The sequence below is a fragment of the Salminus brasiliensis genome, chromosome 7 (assembly GCF_030463535.1).
Source record: "Salminus brasiliensis chromosome 7, fSalBra1.hap2, whole genome shotgun sequence".
In the NCBI taxonomy this organism is placed as follows: Eukaryota; Metazoa; Chordata; class Actinopteri; order Characiformes; family Bryconidae; genus Salminus; species Salminus brasiliensis.
Genome location: NC_132884.1, coordinates 42,964,830 through 42,987,871, shown reverse-complemented (window position 1 = coordinate 42,987,871; position 23,042 = coordinate 42,964,830). Strand labels below are relative to the sequence as shown.

General features: G+C 40.5%; 2 protein-coding genes across 2 annotated transcripts in view; one reads left to right on the top strand and one right to left on the bottom strand.

Moving 5' to 3' along the window:
- The window catches only part of esyt1b (extended synaptotagmin-like protein 1b), a 59,283-nt gene extending 43,367 nt beyond the window's left edge, over positions 1-15,916 (top strand). Inside the window, exons 35-52 of the mRNA XM_072684932.1 lie at positions 36-182; positions 272-498; positions 605-716; positions 829-953; positions 2,285-2,411; positions 2,622-2,798; positions 3,129-3,211; positions 3,350-3,398; positions 4,320-4,409; positions 5,556-5,651; positions 5,758-5,829; positions 7,014-7,100; positions 7,184-7,330; positions 7,460-7,599; positions 8,340-8,471; positions 8,670-8,775; positions 11,036-11,085; positions 11,549-15,916. Of these exons, the coding sequence (XP_072541033.1) occupies positions 36-182; positions 272-498; positions 605-716; positions 829-953; positions 2,285-2,411; positions 2,622-2,798; positions 3,129-3,211; positions 3,350-3,398; positions 4,320-4,409; positions 5,556-5,651; positions 5,758-5,829; positions 7,014-7,100; positions 7,184-7,330; positions 7,460-7,599; positions 8,340-8,471; positions 8,670-8,775; positions 11,036-11,085; positions 11,549-11,576 (1,995 nt within the window). The 3' untranslated portion in view covers positions 11,577-15,916. The remainder of the gene's footprint in view (positions 1-35; positions 183-271; positions 499-604; positions 717-828; positions 954-2,284; positions 2,412-2,621; positions 2,799-3,128; positions 3,212-3,349; positions 3,399-4,319; positions 4,410-5,555; positions 5,652-5,757; positions 5,830-7,013; positions 7,101-7,183; positions 7,331-7,459; positions 7,600-8,339; positions 8,472-8,669; positions 8,776-11,035; positions 11,086-11,548) is intronic.
- Positions 15,917-16,956: 1,040 nt separating this feature from the next.
- On the bottom strand, positions 16,957-23,042 carry eif6 (eukaryotic translation initiation factor 6). Its single transcript, XM_072683227.1, has 7 exons — positions 22,947-23,042; positions 22,136-22,280; positions 21,408-21,493; positions 20,437-20,612; positions 19,657-19,833; positions 18,372-18,553; positions 16,957-17,339 (listed from the first exon to the last, which is right to left on the bottom strand). Exons 2-7 carry the CDS (start codon positions 22,240-22,242, stop codon positions 17,330-17,332), a joined length of 738 nt encoding a protein of 245 aa, XP_072539328.1. The 5' UTR covers positions 22,243-22,280; positions 22,947-23,042; the 3' UTR covers positions 16,957-17,329.

Below are 23,042 nucleotides of genomic sequence, written 5' to 3'. Positions count from 1 at the left end.
TCAGCATCTCATTGCTACGGTTCTCCCTCCCTCAGCTCCAGAGCGGATGGGAACAGCCGTTGGGTTCTCTGGTTCTGCCAGCCAGAGAGCTTCTCTCAAAGCCAGAGCTGCTGATGGACCAGTGGCAAAGTCTGGATGGAGCTGGACCGGAGAGCCAGATCCTACTGAGGGCACAACTGAAGGTAATACAGTCCTCTGGCTGCTGCATATAGCTGCAGTTGAGACGCTCGGCGGCGTTGAATGAAGGAACCGTATCTGATTTGGGTTCCAGATTTTGGCTTCAAAGATGGACAGGAAAGTGGTGAAGGCCCCCGAAAAGCACTCTGAGAAACCTGTGGAAAAGCCTGCAGACAAGCCTGCAGATAAACCTGCTGACAAGCATGCTGCCGCAGACAGTTCGCTGGGTGGGAGGAGTGAGGGGAGACCACCAGCCAGTGCTGTTCAGTCTGCACCAGCAGCCAGTCAGGAGATAAAACAGGAGGTCAAGACGACTCCGAGGTAAGAGTCCTGCCTCAGTGAAACCACATACTAGGTGTGAACAGGCTCAGTATGTACTAATGTGTGTGTGTGTGTGTGTGTGTGTGTGTGTGTGTGTGTCTAACAGGCTTAATGAGCTTGTGGCCTCCACTGTACAAATAGCTGTCGCACGTCCCGATGAGAAGCAGAAGTTACCAGCAGCAGATGTGAGTCATGACCCCCCCAGCCTCGAGGCAAAGGTAAGAGAGCGTGTAATCTGTGTGTGTGTGTGTGTGAGTGTGTGAGTGTGTGTAATGTGTGTGGGTTTACATTAAATGCCCATAAATGTAAAAACACCTGTTCTGTTTACAGGACTCGAGTAAGGCCCCGCCTTCTGTGGCCGCTGTGGGAGGAGACAGGGAGGAGCCAATCACAGCCTCCGAATCAGAATCTAAAGACGACCATGAGCAGAAACACTCGGACAGAGCGGCTGAGCGGTGAGTTACAGGGGCTGGGCTTCATAATATTTGCATAGTTGCATTAATTTTTTATTTTTTTTGGGGGGGGGGGGGATTAGGCAGTCACAGTGCTCTTAATGAACCTTATTATAACCTTTATATTCATATTCTGTGTGCATTTAATGATGGGAAACCTCATTAGAAAAACCTCAGAGGACACCTAACTTAAGCAAGATCCTTGCAGCATGTCACATTGAGCTGTTTAAGACACTGGGGAGAGTACTGCAGACAGCGCCCCCTGCAGTACAAAAGATGAATACGTTTCATAAACGTTTTGAATCTAATTGGCAACAATTTGTTTCAATTCCATGGAATTCCATCTATGTATAAATAAATAAATAAATAAACAAACAAACATATATATGTATATATATATATACACACACACATATATAATGGCAGTGGTGGCTCAGCGGTTAGAGCGCCGGGATATTGATAACAGGGTTGTGGGTTCGATTCCCGGGCTCGGCAAGCTGCCACTGTTGGGCCCTTGAGCAAGGCCCTTTACCCTCTCTGCTCCCCGGGCGCTGGAGTTGGCTGCCCACCGCTCTGGGTGTGTGTGTGTACTCACTGCCCCTAACACGTGTGTGTGTGTGAGTGTGTGTTCACTACCAGATGGGTTAAATGCGGAGGACACATTTCGCTGTACAGTCCACACTGTACAGTGACGAATACGTGCACCTTTATCCTTTTTATATATATTATATATAAATATATACAAAAATCTATCTATCTGTCTATCTATATATATATATATATATATATATATATATATATATATATATATATATATATATATATATATATATGCACAAACACACTATATGGACAAAAGTATTGGGACAGCTGTAAAATCTGCTGTCCATGGAAAGCTTCCTATTCAGCAAACAACAGCGTTAGTGAGGTCAGAATGTTGAATCATCACCACCCCACCTCGTCCCATTTAAAAGGATTGGATTGGATGGATGGATGGATGGCGCTCCACCATCGTTCCAGAGAACACAGTTTTTCCACTGCTGGGGGGCTTTATACCCCTCTAGCCCACGCCTGGCATTATTAGGCAGCATGGTGCCAATAGGTTCATGTTTATCTGCTCCAGAGAGTCCTATTCTATTGGCAGTACTTCTCTACTTATTAATTGGCGCTCTTAAAACTAATGTGGGGACACTCTGACACTTCACTGACCAGCAGACTGACCAGCTAAACTAAAAAGGCTGTTTTTTTGTTTCTTTAATGATCATTCAAAATACTTTAGTTCATGTGTATTAAGGCCTGTGTGTGTACGTGTGTGTGTGTGTGTGTTTACTCAGTTCTCATGAAAAGCTCCATCCTACTGCACCTGTCAAACCACCTGCCCCTGAAGAGAAGAAAGAGACCACCAAATCCAAACCCTCACTGCCCCAGCACACCAGTCCTGACCCCAGCTTTGGCTCTCAGGTGAGATTCCTTTGTGTGTGTGTGTGTGTGTGTGTGTGCTGTTGCAGTGTGTTCTAGACTAAATAGCTCAGATTATCATTTATAATTATTAATATGAGGCTGTTTAGGTGTCTATAGTCAGAACTGGGGGAGTTACTCTCATAGGTCGATCTTAATGTTTTACTTCCCAATGATAAATCAGTGGATTTCATTCCTCCGTTCTGCCTGTAGGGGGTGCTGCGTATCCACCTGCTGGAGGCGCAGAATTTGGTGGCCATGGACAGCCTGATGGGAGGCATGGTGAAGGGGAAGAGTGACCCCTATGTGAAGATCAACGTTGGAGGCACCACCTTTAAGAGTCACGTGATCAAGGAGAACCTCAACCCCACCTGGAACGAGATGTATGAGGTAGGAGCTAACAGCTCACACCTAACTGAAATATATACATTATCTTTATATATATATTTATTTTTCTTTTAATATTCATGAATAATTGTGTTTAATAAACCAAAAAGAATCAGTTCAGACTTCGAATTGAGCATCATGATACACACCTGTTCTAATAACAATATTAGTACTGTATATATTCATTTATTATTTAATCTATTATTAATATTATATATTATAGGTTTTTATTATCTAATCTTTAGTTATCAAAATCAAAAGATATGAGTAAATGTACTGCTCAGCAGACTTCACCCTGATTCATTTATTTGTTGATATGATTGTTTACACCAGATGATGATGAGTCCTGATCCTAATCTAGAGGTGAAGTTTGAGCTCTATGACAAAGATATTGACTCTGACGACTTCCTCGGAAGGTGAGTACCATCTAACAGCATTGTCCCAGCCACCGTCCGCCATCAGTCTGACTGTCTCGTGTGATAAAGTCCCCTCCATCTTTTATTCAGCAGCAGAAGAACTTCTTACTATTCATTGATTTATTTTGTCCACAACAGGTTCAGGATTAAGCTTGGAGATATCATCAGATCCCAGTACAACGATGAGGTGAGTTCACTGAGGGTCTGGTTCATAGAACACGAGCCAAAAACATCTGCTACACAAACGGGTCTGTTTATCAGAGTGAGATGCTCGGGGCGCTGTGGGATTAGAACAGGCGAAGCAATCAAAGCAATGAGAACACTTCTGACACATGCTCTTACAGGTCATTTACAGTGATGCTCACTGATTTCATTGACAACAAAGACCCATTGATGTAAAGTATGATGGGAAATTATACAATCAAATCAAAACCTGTTACTCCTAAAGGTTAGAGCAGTGGGCTTGGGACCAGGAGGTCACTGGTTTAATCTCTTGGACTGACAGGAAGTATGGGTAGGAGAATTAACGACACTTTCCTACCCATACTTCCTGTTCCCCTATCCCCTACTCACACTTTCTGTTCCCCCCCTTTATCCCCTACTCACACTTTCTGTTCCCCCCCTTTATTCCCTACTCACACTTTCTGTTCCCCCTCTTTACCCCTACCCATACTTTCTGTTCTTTTCCCCCTACCCACACTTCCTGTTCCCCCTCTTTACCCCTACCCACACTTCCTGTTCCCCCTCTTTACCCCTACCCATACTTCCTGTTCTTTTCCCCCTACCCACACTTCCTGTTCCCCCTTTTTACCCCCCTACCCACACTTCCTGTTGGTCCAGGACTAATAGAACAGTGCCTTCTCTTTTCGTAATGTTCTCTTACCCCCTACCCATAACCCTTAATTGCTCCCAGGTGCTCTTAATCTACATCTGGCCACAACAACAAAATATTTCTATTTTAAAATAGATTTTATATGAAGGATTTCTATGGATTGAAGCATTATTAAATATGAATGATGAAATATGAAGAATTTGTATAATTGAGTTCTGTACCTGGTTGCAGGAACATGCCTGTAATTTCTCTTTTTTAACTCTCTCTCGGTCTCAGTGGTTCACTCTGAGTGATGTGAAACATGGCCGTCTTCACCTGGTTCTGGAATGGGTGCCCGCAGTGACCCAGCCTGACAAGCTGCAGCAGGTAAGAGCTATATGCCAAAAACCACGTTCACCAGTGGCTCTCGTCTCATGAATCCTCTCTTCCTGCTGCTGTAAACCACTATGAACACTATGAACAATGGGAGCTCGTTAGCTGTGCTATGCAGTGTGTGTTTAAATATTGCACACTGTAAACAGGGATATACAGGAGACAAAACCCAGAAACCTGTATCAGTCTTAAAAGCCCAGAAGCAAATACAGGTGAGCAGTGTGCTCCATCAGAGCTCTGGGTCATAGGTCACAGGGTTATGGGTTCGAGACCCAGACTTGTTTCGGTGATTGAATCACCCTTTACTAAACTGGGAAAATTAGCTTTTAGCTTTTTTGGGCTTGCTGGTGTCGCTCCTCATTTTACCCTCTGACCACCTCCACTCAGCCTGCGACTGTTTTATTAGATCTTAGTTAGATTCCTGTATGATTTCAGTCTGTTTTAGTTTATTTAACTTTTTATACAATTTCTATTTATTATTAATATTGTTTATATAAAATAAATCATTTATAAGATTTAATACATTTATATATATAAATGTATTAAATATTATACATTTATATTATATTAAAATATTAGTATTAGAATAGAAATTGTATTTCATATTATATTAATTATATATATATATATATATAGATAGATAGATAGATAGATAGATTTAATTTTATACTAGTTTATTTTTAGTTAGTGCTTAACTAATTTCTTGTTGTTTTCACTCTTTTATTTATTGATGTTTTTGCTGTTTGACGTTTTTGACATTTTTATATCATTTTTATATCAGAATTCTACTTATTTATAATTTATCTATTGTTTTATTTTACTATACTAAATTATTTTATTTTTTTTGTATATGTTTTATGTCTGTATCGCCTCGGCACCCTCAATATATTCCGAGTTTAAATTAAGGCTGACTTTTAAAACTGAATGAATTGAAGCTGCCTCTGTGGGGCCCTTTAGCAAGGCCCTTAATCCTCTCTGCTCCAGGGTGCAGACGCTGTAGCTTGGCTGACCCTGTACGCTGACCCCCGGCTTCATAAGCTTTATGCGACGTGTTTGACGGTGCTGTACAGGTGTGTGTGTGTGTGTGTGTGTGTGTGTGTGTATAATAATCACCTGTGTTTCTGTGTGTTTGACTATTAGGTGCTGCAGATGCAGAATTCTCAGTCCTACCAGAATAAAGCTTCACCCTCCGCGGCTCTGCTGTCCATCCTTATTGAAAGAGCTCAAGCCCTACCAGTGAGTTACACACTCACACACACACACACACACACACACACACACACACACACACACAGAACTACCCACAGTAGACGTTTATGCCCTGCTTTGTGTCTTTGCACAGCTGAAGAAGAGTGGGAAGGAGCCCAAAGCTGGAGCTGAACTTCTGCTCGGGGGAACGTCCTACAAAACTAAGGCAGGATATTTTTTCTTCATGTGGTTCATGCATACTTACATGTCTTAAATGTCAAAAGTATTCAGACACCTTCTAATAGCTGAGTTATAGCTGAAACATGTGTTAAGGTCCACCCACAGTTTGTGTAATCTTCATAGAAAAGCACTGGCCAATAGAAAGGGCTGCTCTGGAGCAGCTCTGAGCACATGACCCTTAGGTTACAATGCCATCAGGGTGTTATTGAGGTGCATAAGGCCCTGCAGCACTGATGCTTTCGCTCTTGTGGGGCTGAATGCAGTCAAATTCAGGTTGCGGCAGCCAGAGACGACACAACGGCAGGGTTCAAGTGACTCCAAAAGACCTTTACCTACACCGACCCTCCACCAACAACCAAAGTTCAGACCTCAACATTATTGAATGTGTTTGAAGAAGTTGCTATGGTATCCTAGCTGGCTGCTGTGGTGTTGTACTGCGGTGTAAGTGGTATGCTATGGTATCCTAGGTGGTTCACATGTTGTCGCTAGGTGGATGCTATGGACAGATGAGACAAAAATTGAACTTTTTTGCCAAGGCACATCAGCTCTATGTTCATAGATGGAAAAATGAAGCATATCAAGAAAAGAACACTGTCCCTACTGTGAAACATGGAGGAGGCTCTGTTATGTTCTGGGGCTGCTTTGCTGCATCTGGCACAGGGTGTCTTGAATCTGTGCAGGGTACAATGAAATCTCAAGACTATCAAGGAATTCTAGAGAGAAATGTGCTGCCCAGTGTCAGAAAGCTTGGTCTCAGTCACAGGTCATGGGTCTTGCAACAGGATAATGACCCAAAACAGCTAAAAACACCCAAGAATGGCTAAGAGGAAAACATTGGACTATTCAAAAGTGGCCTTCTATGAGCCCTGACCTAAATCCTATTGAGCATCTTTGGAAGGAGCTGAAACATACCGTCTGGAAAAGGCACCCTTCAAACCTGAGACAACTGGAGCAGTTTGCTCATGAGGAGTGGCCCAAAATACCTGCTGAGAGGTGCAGAAGTCAGGAATCGTTTGAGGGCTGTGCAACAAAAATATTAAGTTAAGGGGAACAAAACGTAAGAATTTACTGAATTTCCAGTTGGAGTTAAATAAATAAAGGGCGCTCTGACTTTTGCACAGTAAAGTTAAGTAATAAGGTAAATCACATTCTGCTCTGTTTTCTGTACAGGTGTGTGACCGTACCACCTGCCCTCAGTGGCACGAAGTGTTCAACTTCCTCGTTCATGATCCCAGCAAAGACATGCTCGTGATTAAGGTGACATTTCTCATGTTTGGAGATGTTGGGGAATGTCTGTAATCGGGGGCTCAGAGGGTTTCATCCTTAATCTCTCTCAACAGCTCTCAAGTGGCTGGGATCAGCCTATGGGTTCTCTGGTTCTGCCAATGAAAGAGCTGATGTCCAAGCCAGAGCTGCTGCTGGACCAGTGGCTGAGTTTGGATGGAGCTTTGCCTGAGAGTCAGATCCTCCTGAGGGCGCAGCTTAAGGTATCATACCTACACACTGTCAGGAGTCAGTGAGTGTGAAAGCCTGCACAAGCACAGAGGCAGGGTACATGTGCAGGAGGAGCCGCTCTGCAGTGATGCTGACCCAGCTTGCTCTCTGTTTGGATCCAGGTGTTGAACTCTAAGATGGCAGCCCTCGTGGCGCTGGGAGCCGGGCCTGTGCTGAGTAATAAGCAGGCAGCTACGACCGGCCAGATCAGACTCTCACTGTCCTACCAGAAGAAGCTCGCTGTTGTCGTTCACGCCTGCAGGTCTGTTCTGTATTCTCGGTACCTGTCTGTCTATCTGTCTATCTGTCTGCCTGATTATATATGTCTAACTGCCCAACTGTCTGTCTGTCTGTCTGTCTATCTATCTATCTATCTATCTGTTATTCTGTCTATCTGTCTGTCTGTCTATCTCTCTGTCTACCTATCTATTTATCTATCTGTTATTCTTTTAAAATGTTATCCGTTAAAGTGACTGACCTAATCCAGCAGAGCTCCAGCAGGCAGGTGGTGCTGGTAGTCTCGCAGTTTAATTGAGTAATGGAGATCAGAGTACAGTAAATGTATCTCTGGTGACTGTAGAATAAAGACACCCGTCTGGAAGCTTCAGTCACTGGTTAATCAGGCATCAAGCATTCCTGTCTACAGAAACACGCCATGCAGACTAAAGACCACTCCACTCAGCTCTGAGAGAGGCTTACTGAGGAGTATATTCCAAGTCACTGAACATCAGCTGGAGATCAGTTTAATTCATCTGCTCTGAAAGAGTTAAAAGCTTCAGTAAAGGATGTTTGGTCTGATGAGACCAGAATTTAGCTTTTTGGCCTCCAGACTAAACACACGCTGCACCTCACCACAAACACACCCATGAGCACAGCCATCAATTTAACTCAATTTAACTTACACATATCACAGCATAATTTAAATGTCATGTTTGATGTTAAATTGAGTTAATAATTGAAGGCAGTGTTTGACGCTGTGTGTGTGTGTGTGTTTGTGTTCAGGAGCCTGGTTACATCATCTAAAGAGGGTTTAGACACCTACGTCTCGCTGATTCTTCTGCCAGATAAGAACAAGGCCACAAAGAGAAAAACGGCTGTGAAGAAGAAAGACCTGGACCCAGAGTTTAATGAGAGGTACGGAGGAGTGTGTGGAGTTGTGTGTAAATCTGAGAGAGCTTTAATATCTGTGTGTGTTTGTGTATCAGAAACTAGAATGGGTACTAGCTGTAAGAGACATCTGCTACCTGTTACTTCATACCTGAATCATCATTGTGTTTTAATCAGGCGTTTATTCAGTTATTGCTCATTAACTGACTGAGTTCTGTTTCACAGGTTTGAGTTTGACTTGAGTGCTGACGACGCTCGGCAGCGGGTGCTAAGTGTGTGTCTGAAGCACAGTTCGTCCTTCATGAGTCGAGACAAAGACATCATTGGTCAGGTTAGTCGGTCACTGGATACTCTCACTGCATTGTTCTGGGCCTTTTCTTGGCTTTAGGGGTATGGGTATGAGTACTGTGTCCTCATACCTCAATTAAAAGAGCTGAAACTGTACTATAGTGAAAGTATGGTACTGTATCTCAATCTAACTCAATTAAAGAGCTGAAACTGTACTATAGTGAAAGTATGGAACTGTATCCCAATCTAACTCAATTAAAGAGCAGAAACTGTACTATAGTGAAAGTATGGTACTGTATCCCAATCTAACTCAATTAAAGAGCTGAAACTGTACTATAGTGAAAGTATGGTACTGTATCTCAATCTAACTCAATTAAAGAGCTGAAACTGTACTATAGTGAAAGTATGGTACTGTATCTCAATCTAACTCAATTAAAGAGCTGAAACTGTACTATAGTGAAAGTATGGAACTGTATCTCAATCTAACTCAATTAAAGAGCTGAAACTGTACTATAGTGAAAGTATGGTACTGTATCCCAATCTAACTCAATTAAAGAGCAGAAACTGTACTATAGTGAAAGTATGGTACTGTATCCCAATCTAACTCAATTAAAGAGCAGAAACTGTACTATAGTGAAAGTATGGTACTGTATCCCAATCTAACTCAATTAAAGAGCAGAAACTGTACTATAGTGAAAGTATGGTACTGTATCCCAATCTAACTCAATTAAAGAGCTGAAACTGTACTATAGTGAAAGTATGGTACTGTATCCCAATCTAACTCAATTATAGAGCTGAAACTGTACTATAATGAAAGTATGGTACTGTATCCCAATCTAACTCAATTAAAGAGCTGAAACTGTACTATAGTGAAAGTATGGTACTGTATCCCAATGTAACTCAATTAAGGAGCTGAAACTGTACTATAGTGACAGTATGGTACTGTATCCCAATCTAACTCAATTAAAGAGCAGAAACTGTACTATAGTGAAAGTATGGTACTGTATCCCAATCTAACTCAATTAAAGAGCAGAAACTGTACTATAGTGAAAGTATGGTACTGTATCCCAATCTAACTCAATTAAAGAGCAGAAACTGTACTATAGTGAAAGTATGGTACTGTATCCCAATCTAACTCAATTAAAGAGCTGAAACTGTACTATAGTGAAAGTATGGTACTGTATCCCAATCTAACTCAATTAAAGAGCAGAAACTGTACTATAGTGAAAGTATGGTACTGTATCCCAATCTAACTCAATTAAAGAGCTGAAACTGTACTATAGTGAAAGTATGGTACTGTATCTCAATCTCACTCAATTAAAGAGCTGAAACTGTACTATAGTGAAAGTATGGTACTGTATCCCAATTTAACTCAATTAAAGAGCTGAAACTGTACTATAGTGAAAGTATGGTACTGTATCTCAATCTAACTCAATTAAAAGAGCAGAAACTGTACTATAGTGAAAGTATGGTACTGTATCCCAATCTAACTCAATTAAAAGAGCAGAAACTGTACTATAGTGAAAGTATGGTACTGTATCCCAATCTAACTCAATTAAAGAGCTGAAACTGTACTATAGTGAAAGTATGGTACTGTATCCCAATGTAACTCAATTAAGGAGCTGAAACTGTACTATAGTGACAGTATGGTACTGTATCCCAATCTAACTCAATTAAAGAGCAGAAACTGTACTATAGTGAAAGTATGGTACTGTATCCCAATCTAACTCAATTAAAGAGCAGAAACTGTACTATAGTGAAAGTATGGTACAGTATCCCAATCTAACTCAATTAAAGAGCAGAAACTGTACTATAGTGAAAGTATGGTACTGTATCCCAATCTAACTCAATTAAAGAGCAGAAACTGTACTATAGTGAAAGTATGGTACTGTATCCCAATCTAACTCAATTAAAGAGCTGAAACTGTACTATAGTGAAAGTATGGTACTGTATCCCAATCTAACTCAATTAAAGAGCTGAAACTGTACTATAGTGAAAGTATGGTACTGTATCTCAATCTAACTCAATTAAAAGAGCTGAAACTGTACTATAGTGAAAGTATGGTACTGTATCTCAATCTAACTCAATTAAAAGAGCTGAAACTGTACTATAGTGAAAGTATGGTACTGTATCTCAATCTAACTCAATTAAAAGAGCAGAAACTGTACTATATTTTTCTCCATATCTATATTATTGTACTACATTTGAACTGCAGTCTTATTCTTCTTATTATTATTATAAATGTATACAGTTATTTTTTGTAGTTTATTGTGACATTAATGATTAACCTTAAATGGTTACAGGTGCAAGTAGATCTGGCGCAGGTTGACTTCCTCTCAGGAGTCACAGAATGGTAAGTTAAGTACCAGATGAACAGACATACCCTTCAGCAGAACTCTCTGAACAACCCTTACATTTATTTATTTATTTATTCTCTTCTTTAATCTTAAATAACCTCACATTTCATAAACATACATAAAACAGTGTCTGCTAACACCCAGAACAGAACTGGCAGTATTACTGTAACTGTAAAACAGGCCTATTTTATAACATCTGCAAGATGTGTAATATTTTATATGGAATTGCAATGAAATGCAGATGAGCTTAATTATTAAAGGTCAGGGATTCTCTTCCTAAGAACCAACATCTAACATCATAAAAGCTTAAACTCCTGCATTTATGATAAACAACCCTATTAGCTATAACAGTACAGATAATAAACCTGCTTTAAACAGATGTACTGAGAATGTTACCCGTCCCTGTAGCTCACAACCCTTCCATTAATTTTATTTATTTATTTATTCCCCAAAAAACAGGTTTGACTTGAAGGAAGACAACAACTAGCTGAATGAGCGCTTTACTGTGTCCAACTTCTGACCATCCGTCAAGGTGACACCAATGCAACTTATCACACGGATGCCTTTCCTGTGCTCTCCTGTCCCTGCCTGCCTTGCTCTGACTGAAGCAGTGAACTGATGGACTGACTGGTGGAAAACAAATCAGTGAGAGAGGAGAATCGTACAGGCAGAGTATTATAGTAAATACATCAGTGTCAGAATTGCCAATATCTATTTAAGCAGGGGGTCAAAGTCACTTATTAGAGAGAGCATTGTGTTTGTGTTTGTGTTTGTGTTTGTGATGGATTATTATTGTGAATTATGAATGTTGGAGTGTCGGGGCGTCCAGACAGAGAGGTGTGTTAGTTTCGGTGCAGTACAGTGAGCTCCAAATGTTACAGTACGTGCAGATTTCCAAAGCTGCTGCTGCTGCTGTTGTTGTTGTTGTTGTTGTTGTTGTTGTTGTGTACGTCCATACTTTCCTACTTTGGGGTTGAAATGCAGTAGTTAATTTAGGGATCAGCTATAAGATGTACAACATATGAATTTGTTTAATATTTAGAGAATTATAAGTGTTTTCAATAATATAAAACAATACAATCAAATGCAAAAGTTTGGGTACTCCTGGTCAAAGTACATGTATAGTTGAAGTTATGAGTGTAAATAACAATCTACAGAGTTAATCTGCTGCATATTTTATTATACGACCGAAAAATATAATAAAATGTGTTGTGTGCAGAGCTTACGTTTTTTCTGTAGAACATTAGTACACTTATTTACACTCAGAACATCAAGATGTCACTTGAACAGTGATGCCCAAACTCTGTTAGAATTGTCCTGTGCACGTACCCCAGTTCATTAGAAAGCCCAGAATTTCACTGTGAATTTAAGGCAGAAATGAAGCCAAATAAACAACTAAATTTAACTTATTGACTTAAAATAACTACAAAAAAGACATTATTTAAAAAATAAATATTAAATAAAATAAATAAAAATTTGTCTAGTTTAATTAAAATCTACATCCTGCATCAGTAAAGCACTGCTGTCACACAAAAACCTTGTATCTCCAAAACAGCTGCTTTACAGAAGTAAAATAACCTTAGCTTAGAGTCAATTGTGGAGCATTTCTGTTGGTCCATTCATCATACAATTCTGATATAACATAAAAAAAACAACCGTCAGATTTACATTATGCCAGAAAATTTGAAATATTTTGGTATGTTGGTAATGTTTTTTGATAAATGATATAGAAGTATATATACATCTTTAATGTTTTCTCTATTAAAAACAGGATAGAAGGTGTTTCTAAACATTTGAATGGCAGAGAGAAAAATGTTCCCCTATAAGCCACTAAATGTTAGATCTGTTCTACATGATGTTTGGAGCTCACTGTTCTCCTGAAGAACGTAAAGCAATATAAACACTCAGAGCTGAAAGAGCTGATTGGACCGCTTCTCATTACCAGTCAGGACCACAGCTTGAGACCACAGAACTCTGGGTTTATGATGATAAATCTGCATTTATGATAACGTTGATTAATGACAGTGTTCCCCTAAAGATGGAGGAAGTGCCTGTGAGCAGCAGAACCTGCTGGAAAGGTGGAGGAAATACAGGTTAAGGGTTTGGAATTCCTGTTACATTAGACTGCTCAGTCGCTCCATGCAGGCTCTTTTTTTCAGGCCTTAAGAAGGATCCACGCTCGCGTCTTTCACTTTCCGCTTGACAGCAGACTGTCTAGTACTCAGCCAAAGTGTTGTTATTGACTCATGCTGTGTAGGTCCCTATACTGCCGAAATCGTGTTGATTGTGATATAGAGAATATTCCATTTAGCTCCATTTAGCTTTAAGCTTCCTTTGGACTTCCTAAGAGTGGAAGACTGCTGGCATACTGGCACACTGGCAGCAGTATGTCAGACTTTTGAGTTAGTATCTCAATATAATGACTGAACCCATAAGAGCCCAGACTCAGTTCTCAGTATTGTTTTGAATAATTGAATTCTTATAGTGATAAAAGAGGTCACATGACTTTTTCTGTAAATATTTGAAAGATAAAATCCAGATGTAACCTATGCAGCTCCGAAAAAAATAAAGAGACCACATGATCTGTTTCTCTGGTTTTACTGTTTATAGGCAGTGTGTTTTAGGGAAATGAACATTAGCGTCGTATTACATAAACCATGGACAACATTTCCCCTAAATTCCAAATAAAAATATTACTATTTAGAGCATTTATTTATTTGCAGAAATAACAACTGTTAATTATGATAATGACAATTATGATAATAATTATAATGTAAAGAAGTTAATAATCAGATTTAAACACAGTTCCAATATCTAAACTTTGAGAGCATTCAGAATCACTATGGTGAAAAAATAACCTTGACGGCCAATCACAGCTCTCATGTCTCGGCCGGCTCTCCACTAGTCTTTCACATTGCTGTTGGGACTTTATGCCATTCATAGTCTGCAGCTCTTTGTTCGCTTTGTTTGATGAAATGTCTGGAATAAAACAGCTGCCGGACACGTAGAGAGGCAGATTTAAGACAAGAAATTAAGTGGTCTCTTCAAAAACACTGTGAAAAAGTGTTCACCCCCTCCTGATATTTGAGCTCACCAAACAAATGTAAATATTACACAAAGAAGGCAAACACAAAATGCAGTTTTTAAATGAAGGTTTTTATTATTAAAGACTAAAATTCTGGCCCACTCATCTCAGCAGAATTGTTGTAATTCGGCCACGTTGGCGGATTTTCAGGCATTAACCGCCTTTTTAATGTCATCAGAGTCTGGCAGGGCTTTGACTAGACCACTCAGAAGTCTTAATTTAGTTTTTCTCTTAAGAGTTTCAGAGGTGGACCTGCTGGTGCGTTTTGGATCATTGTCCTGCTGCAGAGCCCAAGTGCGCTAAGGTCTCAAACATTCACAACCTGTCTTGTGACGCATCCAGGATATTCAGTAGATGAGTTAAAGTGAGGGACAATGTGCTGTAAGACGTTTCCTTACCTTCTTAAGTGAGTGTAACACAAGTCACCATGGGCTCTTATGGGTGAATATGTCAGAATAATAACTTTTTAATGGTATTTGGTATTTTAATACCATTATTTTATTTTATTTAAAAAAGGGGAAGTCAAACTCTTGAGAAGACGAGTGCTTAGAGATACTAACGCAAACCTCTGACATACAGGACATTAGGGTAAGCTTACAGTTTAGGTAAGAGAAGGATTTTCTGTGGAACTGCCTTTATAAACACTTTACCACTCTTCAAACTGACCGATACTGTGCCACTAGACATGTTAGGACTGTAGTTATGGAGGATGTACTATGGACTGGAGTTGTAGATACCTTTCTTTGCTTACTTTGCTGCAGTAACAGCCTCTACTTTTCTGGAAAAGCCTCCTTTTACACTAGATGTTGAAACATTGATGAGAGGAGAATTTGATTGCACTCAGCCACACAAGTGTAAGAACATCGGTGAGGTCAGGTGCTGATGTTGGATGATTAGTTCAGCCAGTCCAGCTCATCCCAAAGGTATTAGATGGAGCTCCATCATCACTACTGCTTGTGGAGCTCTGCAGCCCAGCGCTGGAGGACTTTATACCCCTCTAGCTTATGCTTGGGCTTGGAGATCTTGGTGAACATCAGTGGGTGCACCTTAAAGTAGGTGAGCTCACGAATTAGGTGGTGTCTGAATCCTTATTGGAGATTTAGTGTAGCTGTAGGGAGCACGGATCATGGAGCAGATGCCATTGCCAGTACAGGAGCCAAAAGCAGTGCCGTGTTAAGATCTTCTGAAGGCCTCTAGCAATTCTAATGTTCACCACTCATTAACGCTTGCACTCGAAGGTAGAAGGCCTTACATTTCTTACTATTTTTATATATTTTACTTTTTTTTTTTTTTTTTTTTAGTTTAGTGTGGGTTTATATAACGCTCATTCCATTTGTTAGTTATTCATGTTGTGTATTCAGTGTCTACCTGCATGTTTTTGGTGAGTTTTCTGAAACTGTAAACTTCTGAAAAAGCTTAAACCTTTTTTTGAATTTTCATTTTACTTTTCAAAATGTTACAGCTTTTAAGCAACAAAAAAACGAAGATTGATTTGTACTTATGTGATTGTACTGATTGATTTTAGGCTTTTGTTTTTTTTTTAAATATCATTTGTGACGTTAAACCATGCTTGATTGACTGCTGCAGAGACGTACATGAAGCGTACGTGAAAAAGCCATGCACCAAAGACCGAAAACACCGCCATCACTGTGTACAACTGCACGAGTAGTGTTCTTAGGCCAATTTCACTGTGTTCACGCTTGAGTATCACATTACAATCCCAGTAAAGCATATCAAATCTACCCCCGATGATGTCTTTGTCTTTATTTGATATGCAGTTCCAATCGAAAGTATTCACCTCCACTGCAATTTAGATTTATCAGCAAAGTGTTACAATATACCAATCAAACAAGCCCAATTTAACTAACAGAACCAGCGCTTTCTCCACACTCAGCACACATTACTGCTCTTAATGACGACTGCAGTCTCAGACTTACTCAACCCTTCATCACCAGCGTCTTCAGTACTTAGTAGAACCCTTCTGCGGTTCTGACCTGCTGCAAACGTGATGCACAGCCAGACTCCAGCTTCTTGCAGCAGTGTTCCTGAGGAAGCTCAGCCCAGTCCTCATGGGCAGTGTCCTCCAGTTCACTGATATTCTCGAGTTTGCTGCTGCAGCCGCCTTCTTCACATCCCACCAAAGATTTTCTATGGGGTTCAAGTTAGACGACTGTGACGACCACTCCAGAATCTTCCAGGACTTCTTCTGAAACCAAGCCTTGTGGACTTGAGGTGTGTTTGGGATCACTGTCCTGTTGGAAGGTCCAATGACATCCAGGCTTCAGGTTTTCTCCTAGAAGTTCCTGATACATGATTGACTCAATCTCGCCCTTCCTCCACACGCTGCAGGTTTCCAGACCCAGAGGAAGCAAAGCAGCCCCAGAACATCACTGAGCCACCGCCATGCTTCACTGTAGGCAGGCTGCAGAAGGGTTCTCTACTAAGTACTTAAGACGCTGGTAATGAAGGGGTTGAGTAATTCTGAGACTGCAGTCATCATTAAGAGTTTGGGTGTTTTGGGCTGAATGTGGAGAAAGTGCTGGCCCTATATTAGTGGTGCTGAGATATTTAAATTAGTCTTGTTTGATTGGTTTATTGCAAACAGCTAGAAGTTTGTTCATTTTGGTGATTAAGCTAATTTGCTATTTTTTTCAGCGTAGGGTTGAATAATTAAATGAAACTGTATGATATAAACATACAGAGTTTTGAAAGGCTTTAAGAGTTGCAGAGCTGATCTGATGAAAACTGGGAGTGCGAGATGAACGGCTCAGACTGCAGCGAGTGCTGATCATGCAAGGCTTTATTGGTTGTGCAGTGCATTTAACAGAAGTGAGAATAAAACTCCTAATAGCTGGATTGAATACTAAACAGCAAACTCTTAAGGTGGTAAATGTTGTTCCGTTGTCAGTTTATTCTGCAAATTTACCTGCAACGTTTAATATCTGGCAGGTCAACAGATTAGCTATTTTGCCATGACATTCAACCATAGATGACGCATCACCAGTTTATACAATAATCTTACACAAAGGTTCCATGTGGTACAAAGAGTCTCTCCATGCTTTAAGAGAGTGTCCAGGAAAAGGGAAATACACCTAGGGCAGGTCCTCATCCAGGTTGGTATTCAGTCTCCGAAACGTTTCACAGCAGGGTACACTTTATGTAAGGCTGGAAAATAAGAATGAAAACAGTGACAATACAGTCATTGGCAAACACTGAAAACGAAGACGCATAAGACATACCTGTGCATTTCTAACTATCAATATAAATCACATCCATTACATAATGCCCATAAACAGCTGCTGCTGCCGCCAAGCAGTTTAATTTTAACTGTATTCTGTGAGCTTTACTCATTTACTCAAGAGCTAATAATTAACTGCTGAGCTTATTGTTTACTGTGAGCTTCAAATGATAAATATTTAATTTATTTTACTATTAAATAATGTTTTCCCAGTTCTCTCTCCAACTTTAAATTTTTTCAAAAGCGATGGACTCCAGACACCATACACTCCAAAGTATTGGGACACCTGCTCATTCACTGCTTCTTCTGAATCAAGGGTATTAAAAGAGCTGATCCTGCTTTTGTTGGAGTAACTGTCTCTACTGTCCAGAGAAGACGACTTTCTACTAGATTTTGGAGGAGCATTGCTGTGAGGATTTGACTGCATTCAGCAACAAGAGCGTTAGTGAAGGTTTTTAGTGAAGGTTTCACCACCTCACCTCATCCCAAAAGTACTGGATGGAGCACTACCATCATTCCAGCTCCATTACAGCTCAATGCTGGGGGGCTTTATACCCCTCTAGCCCATGCCTGGCAGCATGGAGCCAATAGGCCTCATGTTGAGTCCTATTCTATTGGAAGAAATTCTCTACAGGGACTAGACAAGCTGTGTGTGTGCATTTGCACATCTGGTAACTTCCAGTAGCTGAATGCATTCATTAGAAGGGGTGTCCACAAACATTTTTTCATCTGAACTCTTTGCTAAGTTATGCAGTCCTGTCAGGGTAAATACACACTAGGTTGTCCTCCTGTAAAGGTGTTTTTCTTGTGTAATTTGGAGAAAGTAAAACCAGAACTAGAACTAGAATTAGAGCACAGAGCAGCAGAAAAAAAAACGTGTGCAAGTCTGTGGGTTTCAGATCTGCGTTCAGTTTCAACAAGTGACTCCGTGTTTCTGACCACACCCGTCTGAATCATACCTGTCAATCAGAGAGTCTCTCATGGTGGTTGCTATGGCGCTAGGCTGGGTCTCGCTCAACCGGAAGACGCTCTCGATGACCGACAGCTCTGTGCTTGTGGTGTCCAGCCCGCAGAAGGCACACCAGTCGTTCACCACCATGCCGGCAGCAATCACCTCACTGCCACGGTTTACAGTCCCAGCCTGAAGAGAGGGAGAGGGTCACTCACACTGGCTCAGTGAAGCAGGCGGAGCTCGAACACGGAGCTCGTCACGTTGCAAAGCCTTCAAATATGAAGGTTAACTCAGAACGTCACAAACAAGCAACCTGTCAGTCAGCTGAGACTGGTTGGGCGTGTAAAATCTATTTTAAAGGTGAAGGCAGTCAGATCTTTTCAACAAAAGGGTTCCACATGTTTATTAGGGGGTAAAAAAAATCGTAAATTATTGTGTACATAAAGTCCATACAATAATCTCTGTATCAAATAATAAATTTTTATCACAGATTTGTTTTTTGTTTTAAATACAGAATTAGAAATTAGTAAAAAGTCAAGAAATCAACAACATCATAAGACGTGAAAACCTAAGACCCCCAGTGAGCAGCCAAAGACCAAAAAGTCACCAAACCATCTATAGTGTTGAACTGCTCAGGTGTGCAGCATATTCATAATCATAATATAATAATCATGGTGTAGAATAACTTATAGTCATGTATGAAATTCATGTTGTAATCATATGTAATATATACTGTAAAGCTTTATTGTTAAATACACCTTTTAATTATGCTGCATGGATTTCTTTGGATTTCATGGAATTCCTATCCGACTTCCTGCAATTCGACTTTGAATTAAAATTCTGCTTCAAATTCAAGAACTTAATTGGAATTTCGGGGTCATTCTCAATTCTGATTTTTTTTATCTGACCTAAGTGTAAACTGGTCCCGTCAACAGCCAATGATAATTGAGCAAAAAAAAAAGTAATCTCAGGAAACAGATAAAGAAAAGCCTGCATGTGTTCATGCCTTCTTTTAATTTTACGCTCCACCTTAAAGCAACACAGTGTAGCATTTCACCTTCAAATAGCAGCTTTAAAACCACTGTGGTTCTTCACAGAGTTGTACTGGTGAGAACAGCGTCTCTATCAACCACTGCGTAACCCATTCAGTCATTAGTGTAAAATCCTGCAGTTCTACTCTACCGCCTCAGCCCACATGCTTCTCTACCTCTCAAAATCTAAATACCCCACCCAGAATATTAATAATCTGTCCATGTTTGAGATTATAAACAAAAATAAGAGCATATACTCACAACTAGAGGCACTTGCAGAAGTGACGAGAGCTCATCTTGGTCTTCGATAGATGTTTTTGGGTGGACCAGGCCTCCCTGGTTACTAAAAGTGCAGTAACTGCCCACCAGCACCTGCTCAGCCACCGTCTGCCTGAACACCTCCACCTTCAGCGTGTCTGCCAAAATCTCCTCCGTCTCCTGCACAACACAGAGACCCTGAAGATTAGCCAACCTGAATACTGCATCATCAAGCAGTCACAGTGTCCCACGATTTCTTGTTTTGTGATCAACCATAACATTAACACCACCTGCCTAATACTGAGTAGGAGCCCTCTTGTACCACCACAATAGATCTGACCATTCAAGGCATGGACTCCACAAGCGGTATCTGGACACCTTCAGATATTAGCAGCAGATCCTCTATATCCTAGTGAAAGCCTTGGACACCCATGACCCTGTCGCTGGTTCACCGGTTGTCCTTCCTTGGAGCACTTTTGGTAGGTGGTACTGACCACTGCATACCCAAAACACCCCACATGACCTGTCTGATGTTCTGGAGATGTTCTGACCCAGTTATCTAGAACATCACAGTTTGGTTCTTGTCAAAGTGTCTCAGATTCTTACGCTTGTCCATTTTTCCTGCTTCATCACCTTCAAGAACTGACTGTTCACTCACTGCCTAATAGATTCATCCACCCCTGACAGGAGACAATCAATGTTTTCCCTCTCCAGTCAGTGGTACTAATGTTATGGCAGAAGCTCTGCTAAAGAGAAAAAAATAAACTGCAAACTGATCTGTACCCTGTCAAGGTCAGGGTGGACCAGAGCCACGTAGTCGTTGCAGGCAATGACGTTCCCCAGTGCAGACAGACGCTCCTCTACTCTCTGAATGTGGACCGAGTCTGGAAGGCTGTTCCTGATGTGCTGCAGCTCCTGGTCTGTTGTGTTGTTGGGCACAAGAAGACCATGCCGATTTCCTGTGGAGTTAGAAAGGCCAGGTCGTAAACTCTCCCTCGAACACTTCCAGCGTTTAACAGTTTTAGGCAGGGAAGTCAGAGACCACCTGTAAACACTTCATTTTTAGGGTCCCTGAACCTCTTTCTCATAGAGACTACAGAGGAAACGAGGTAACAAACTTGGCTGTTGGTATAATTCCCACATTCTCTAGGTTTAATAAATGACAAATAAATAAGCAAGCATTAATATCATACAATACATGCAATAAACAATGTGGTTAAAGCTTACTGGGTACGGTTATCCTACTGCATGCTAAATTAATCTATATTAAACATTTAACTGCAGTTAAAATGTTACAAATAAATGAACAAAATTTAACATAAATCAAAGCATCAATAAAATAATCTACAGATTAATCGACTACTAACAGCAGCTGTTACATCAATACTTTTCAGATGAGTTATTAGTGGACGAAGCTTCACAACACTTTCCAGCTCACCAAAAAAAAAAAAAGGATGATTTGAGAGACACCCATTGTTCATTTACTAAAAATGAGAAGTGAATAGCGGTTCGAGGTCTGAGAACTGGTTTCATGGTTTCAGACTTCAATTCAAGCTTCACTTTCTCCCTTCTGGTTTTTTTTTAGGTCAGGAGATCAACCTTCTATTTAAAGCCTGTGCAGACCTCTACCTTCAGCCATCACTCGCTTCCTACAGAGGTACTACAGTACTACAGTATCCACTGTGGTCCACACACTCCACAGCAAATGGTTAGGACAGAACAGGCAGGACATCACTCGACAGTTACAAACTCACCCACACACATTCGGCCGATTATCCGACATCCTGCTATGGAAGCATGGACCACTGGGATCGCGTCCGACAGTTCACCTTCAAAGACACTGGGAACAATGGAATTTCATGAGATGTAATATCCCTACACTCACACACAAACAATTATATATAGTGTATAAGTGTGACAGGACAGAGCTGCGTCTGTCTATAATAGATAGAGAATTATTAATATATCCACTGAGGACACATGGATTACTTAATTAAGTTAATTAATGTAAATAACTACAATTTAACGCAAAGAAAACCAACCTATCCATCTATCTATATATAAAATATATATTCACACACATACATTATATATACGTGCATGTGTGTGTATATATACACACATCTGTCCTGTAATATATTAAATGATGTGTATAGTGATGATAATGATAATGATGTTATTACTGTACATAGTATTACTGTAATTGAGTTGCATCCTCTACAGACACACACTTCTGCACTAAGCATAATTACTTTCATATGTGTGTGTGTGTGTGTGTGTGTGTGTGTGTGTGTGGGGGGGGGTCATTTTTCAGAAATGAGGCATATGGAAAGATTATGGCACATTTTCTGTTATGTCTGATTATGATTTCCATTCTAATAAATTCAGTACAACACCTGGAGCGATCACCCCCTACTCTTCCTCTGACTGACCCCTACCTGAAAGCTTTACCTCGAAGGTTCTTCAGCAGAAGACGACTCACCTGTAGAAGTTCTCTGACCCACCTATCGCGACCAGGCAGTATGTGTTGGTGAGTTTGGCGAAGCATCCGATTTCATTGTTCTTCTCAAATGAAGCTCGAACTGCCATGTCTGATTAAATGCCCAAGTCTCAAAATCTGCCAGAAACTGGAGAACAGCAGCAGGTCAGTGCAGTGACCAAACCTGGTCAGTTTCTCAGCATTAATTTCTGGACATACTACTGCCCAGCTGAAACACACAGGTTATGAACATGAGCTATGACCATACAGGTGACCTTATTAATCCTCCCAGAACCAAGAGCTCTTAAATTATTATTATTATAATAAAATATTTAAATGTAACTAATTTAATTGATTAATTACTTGGATCCTAAATGGCTCCAGGTTAAATATTACTCAGATTAACTTTAAAACCTTTAACCAGAGCAACTGAGAGAACCTCACGTTGTTAAAGTGAGGAGGTTTAGGACTAAACTAGTCTGGAGAAGCTGAAAACCATCAACACCACAAGCCCTGACAGCCTCAGACAGAGCAATCTTCACTCTGATAGCACGTGGCTTTACTGGGGTATCAGACTAAAATAATCATCATTATTATTATTATTTATATTCACATTAAAACAGCATCTGATTGTAGCCAGAAGAGGCTATAAATAGCAGCTAAGCTAACCTCGTTAGCGGGTCGTTTAATAGTCTAAAAGCTGCCGAATCAGCGAGATCATCCCCATATTTCACGAGTGTCTGATGTTTTAGAATAAACACACCAGGCTCGGCTCACTATTGTCCCTCAAAACAGAATAAAAGAGTCTATTTACCAAAACAGCCGAACTCAGAAGTGTGGACTCCGGAGACCCACGTGTGCGCTTCCTCGAAGACGTGCTTACGTCATCCCGTAGGTCCTCTCTACGTAC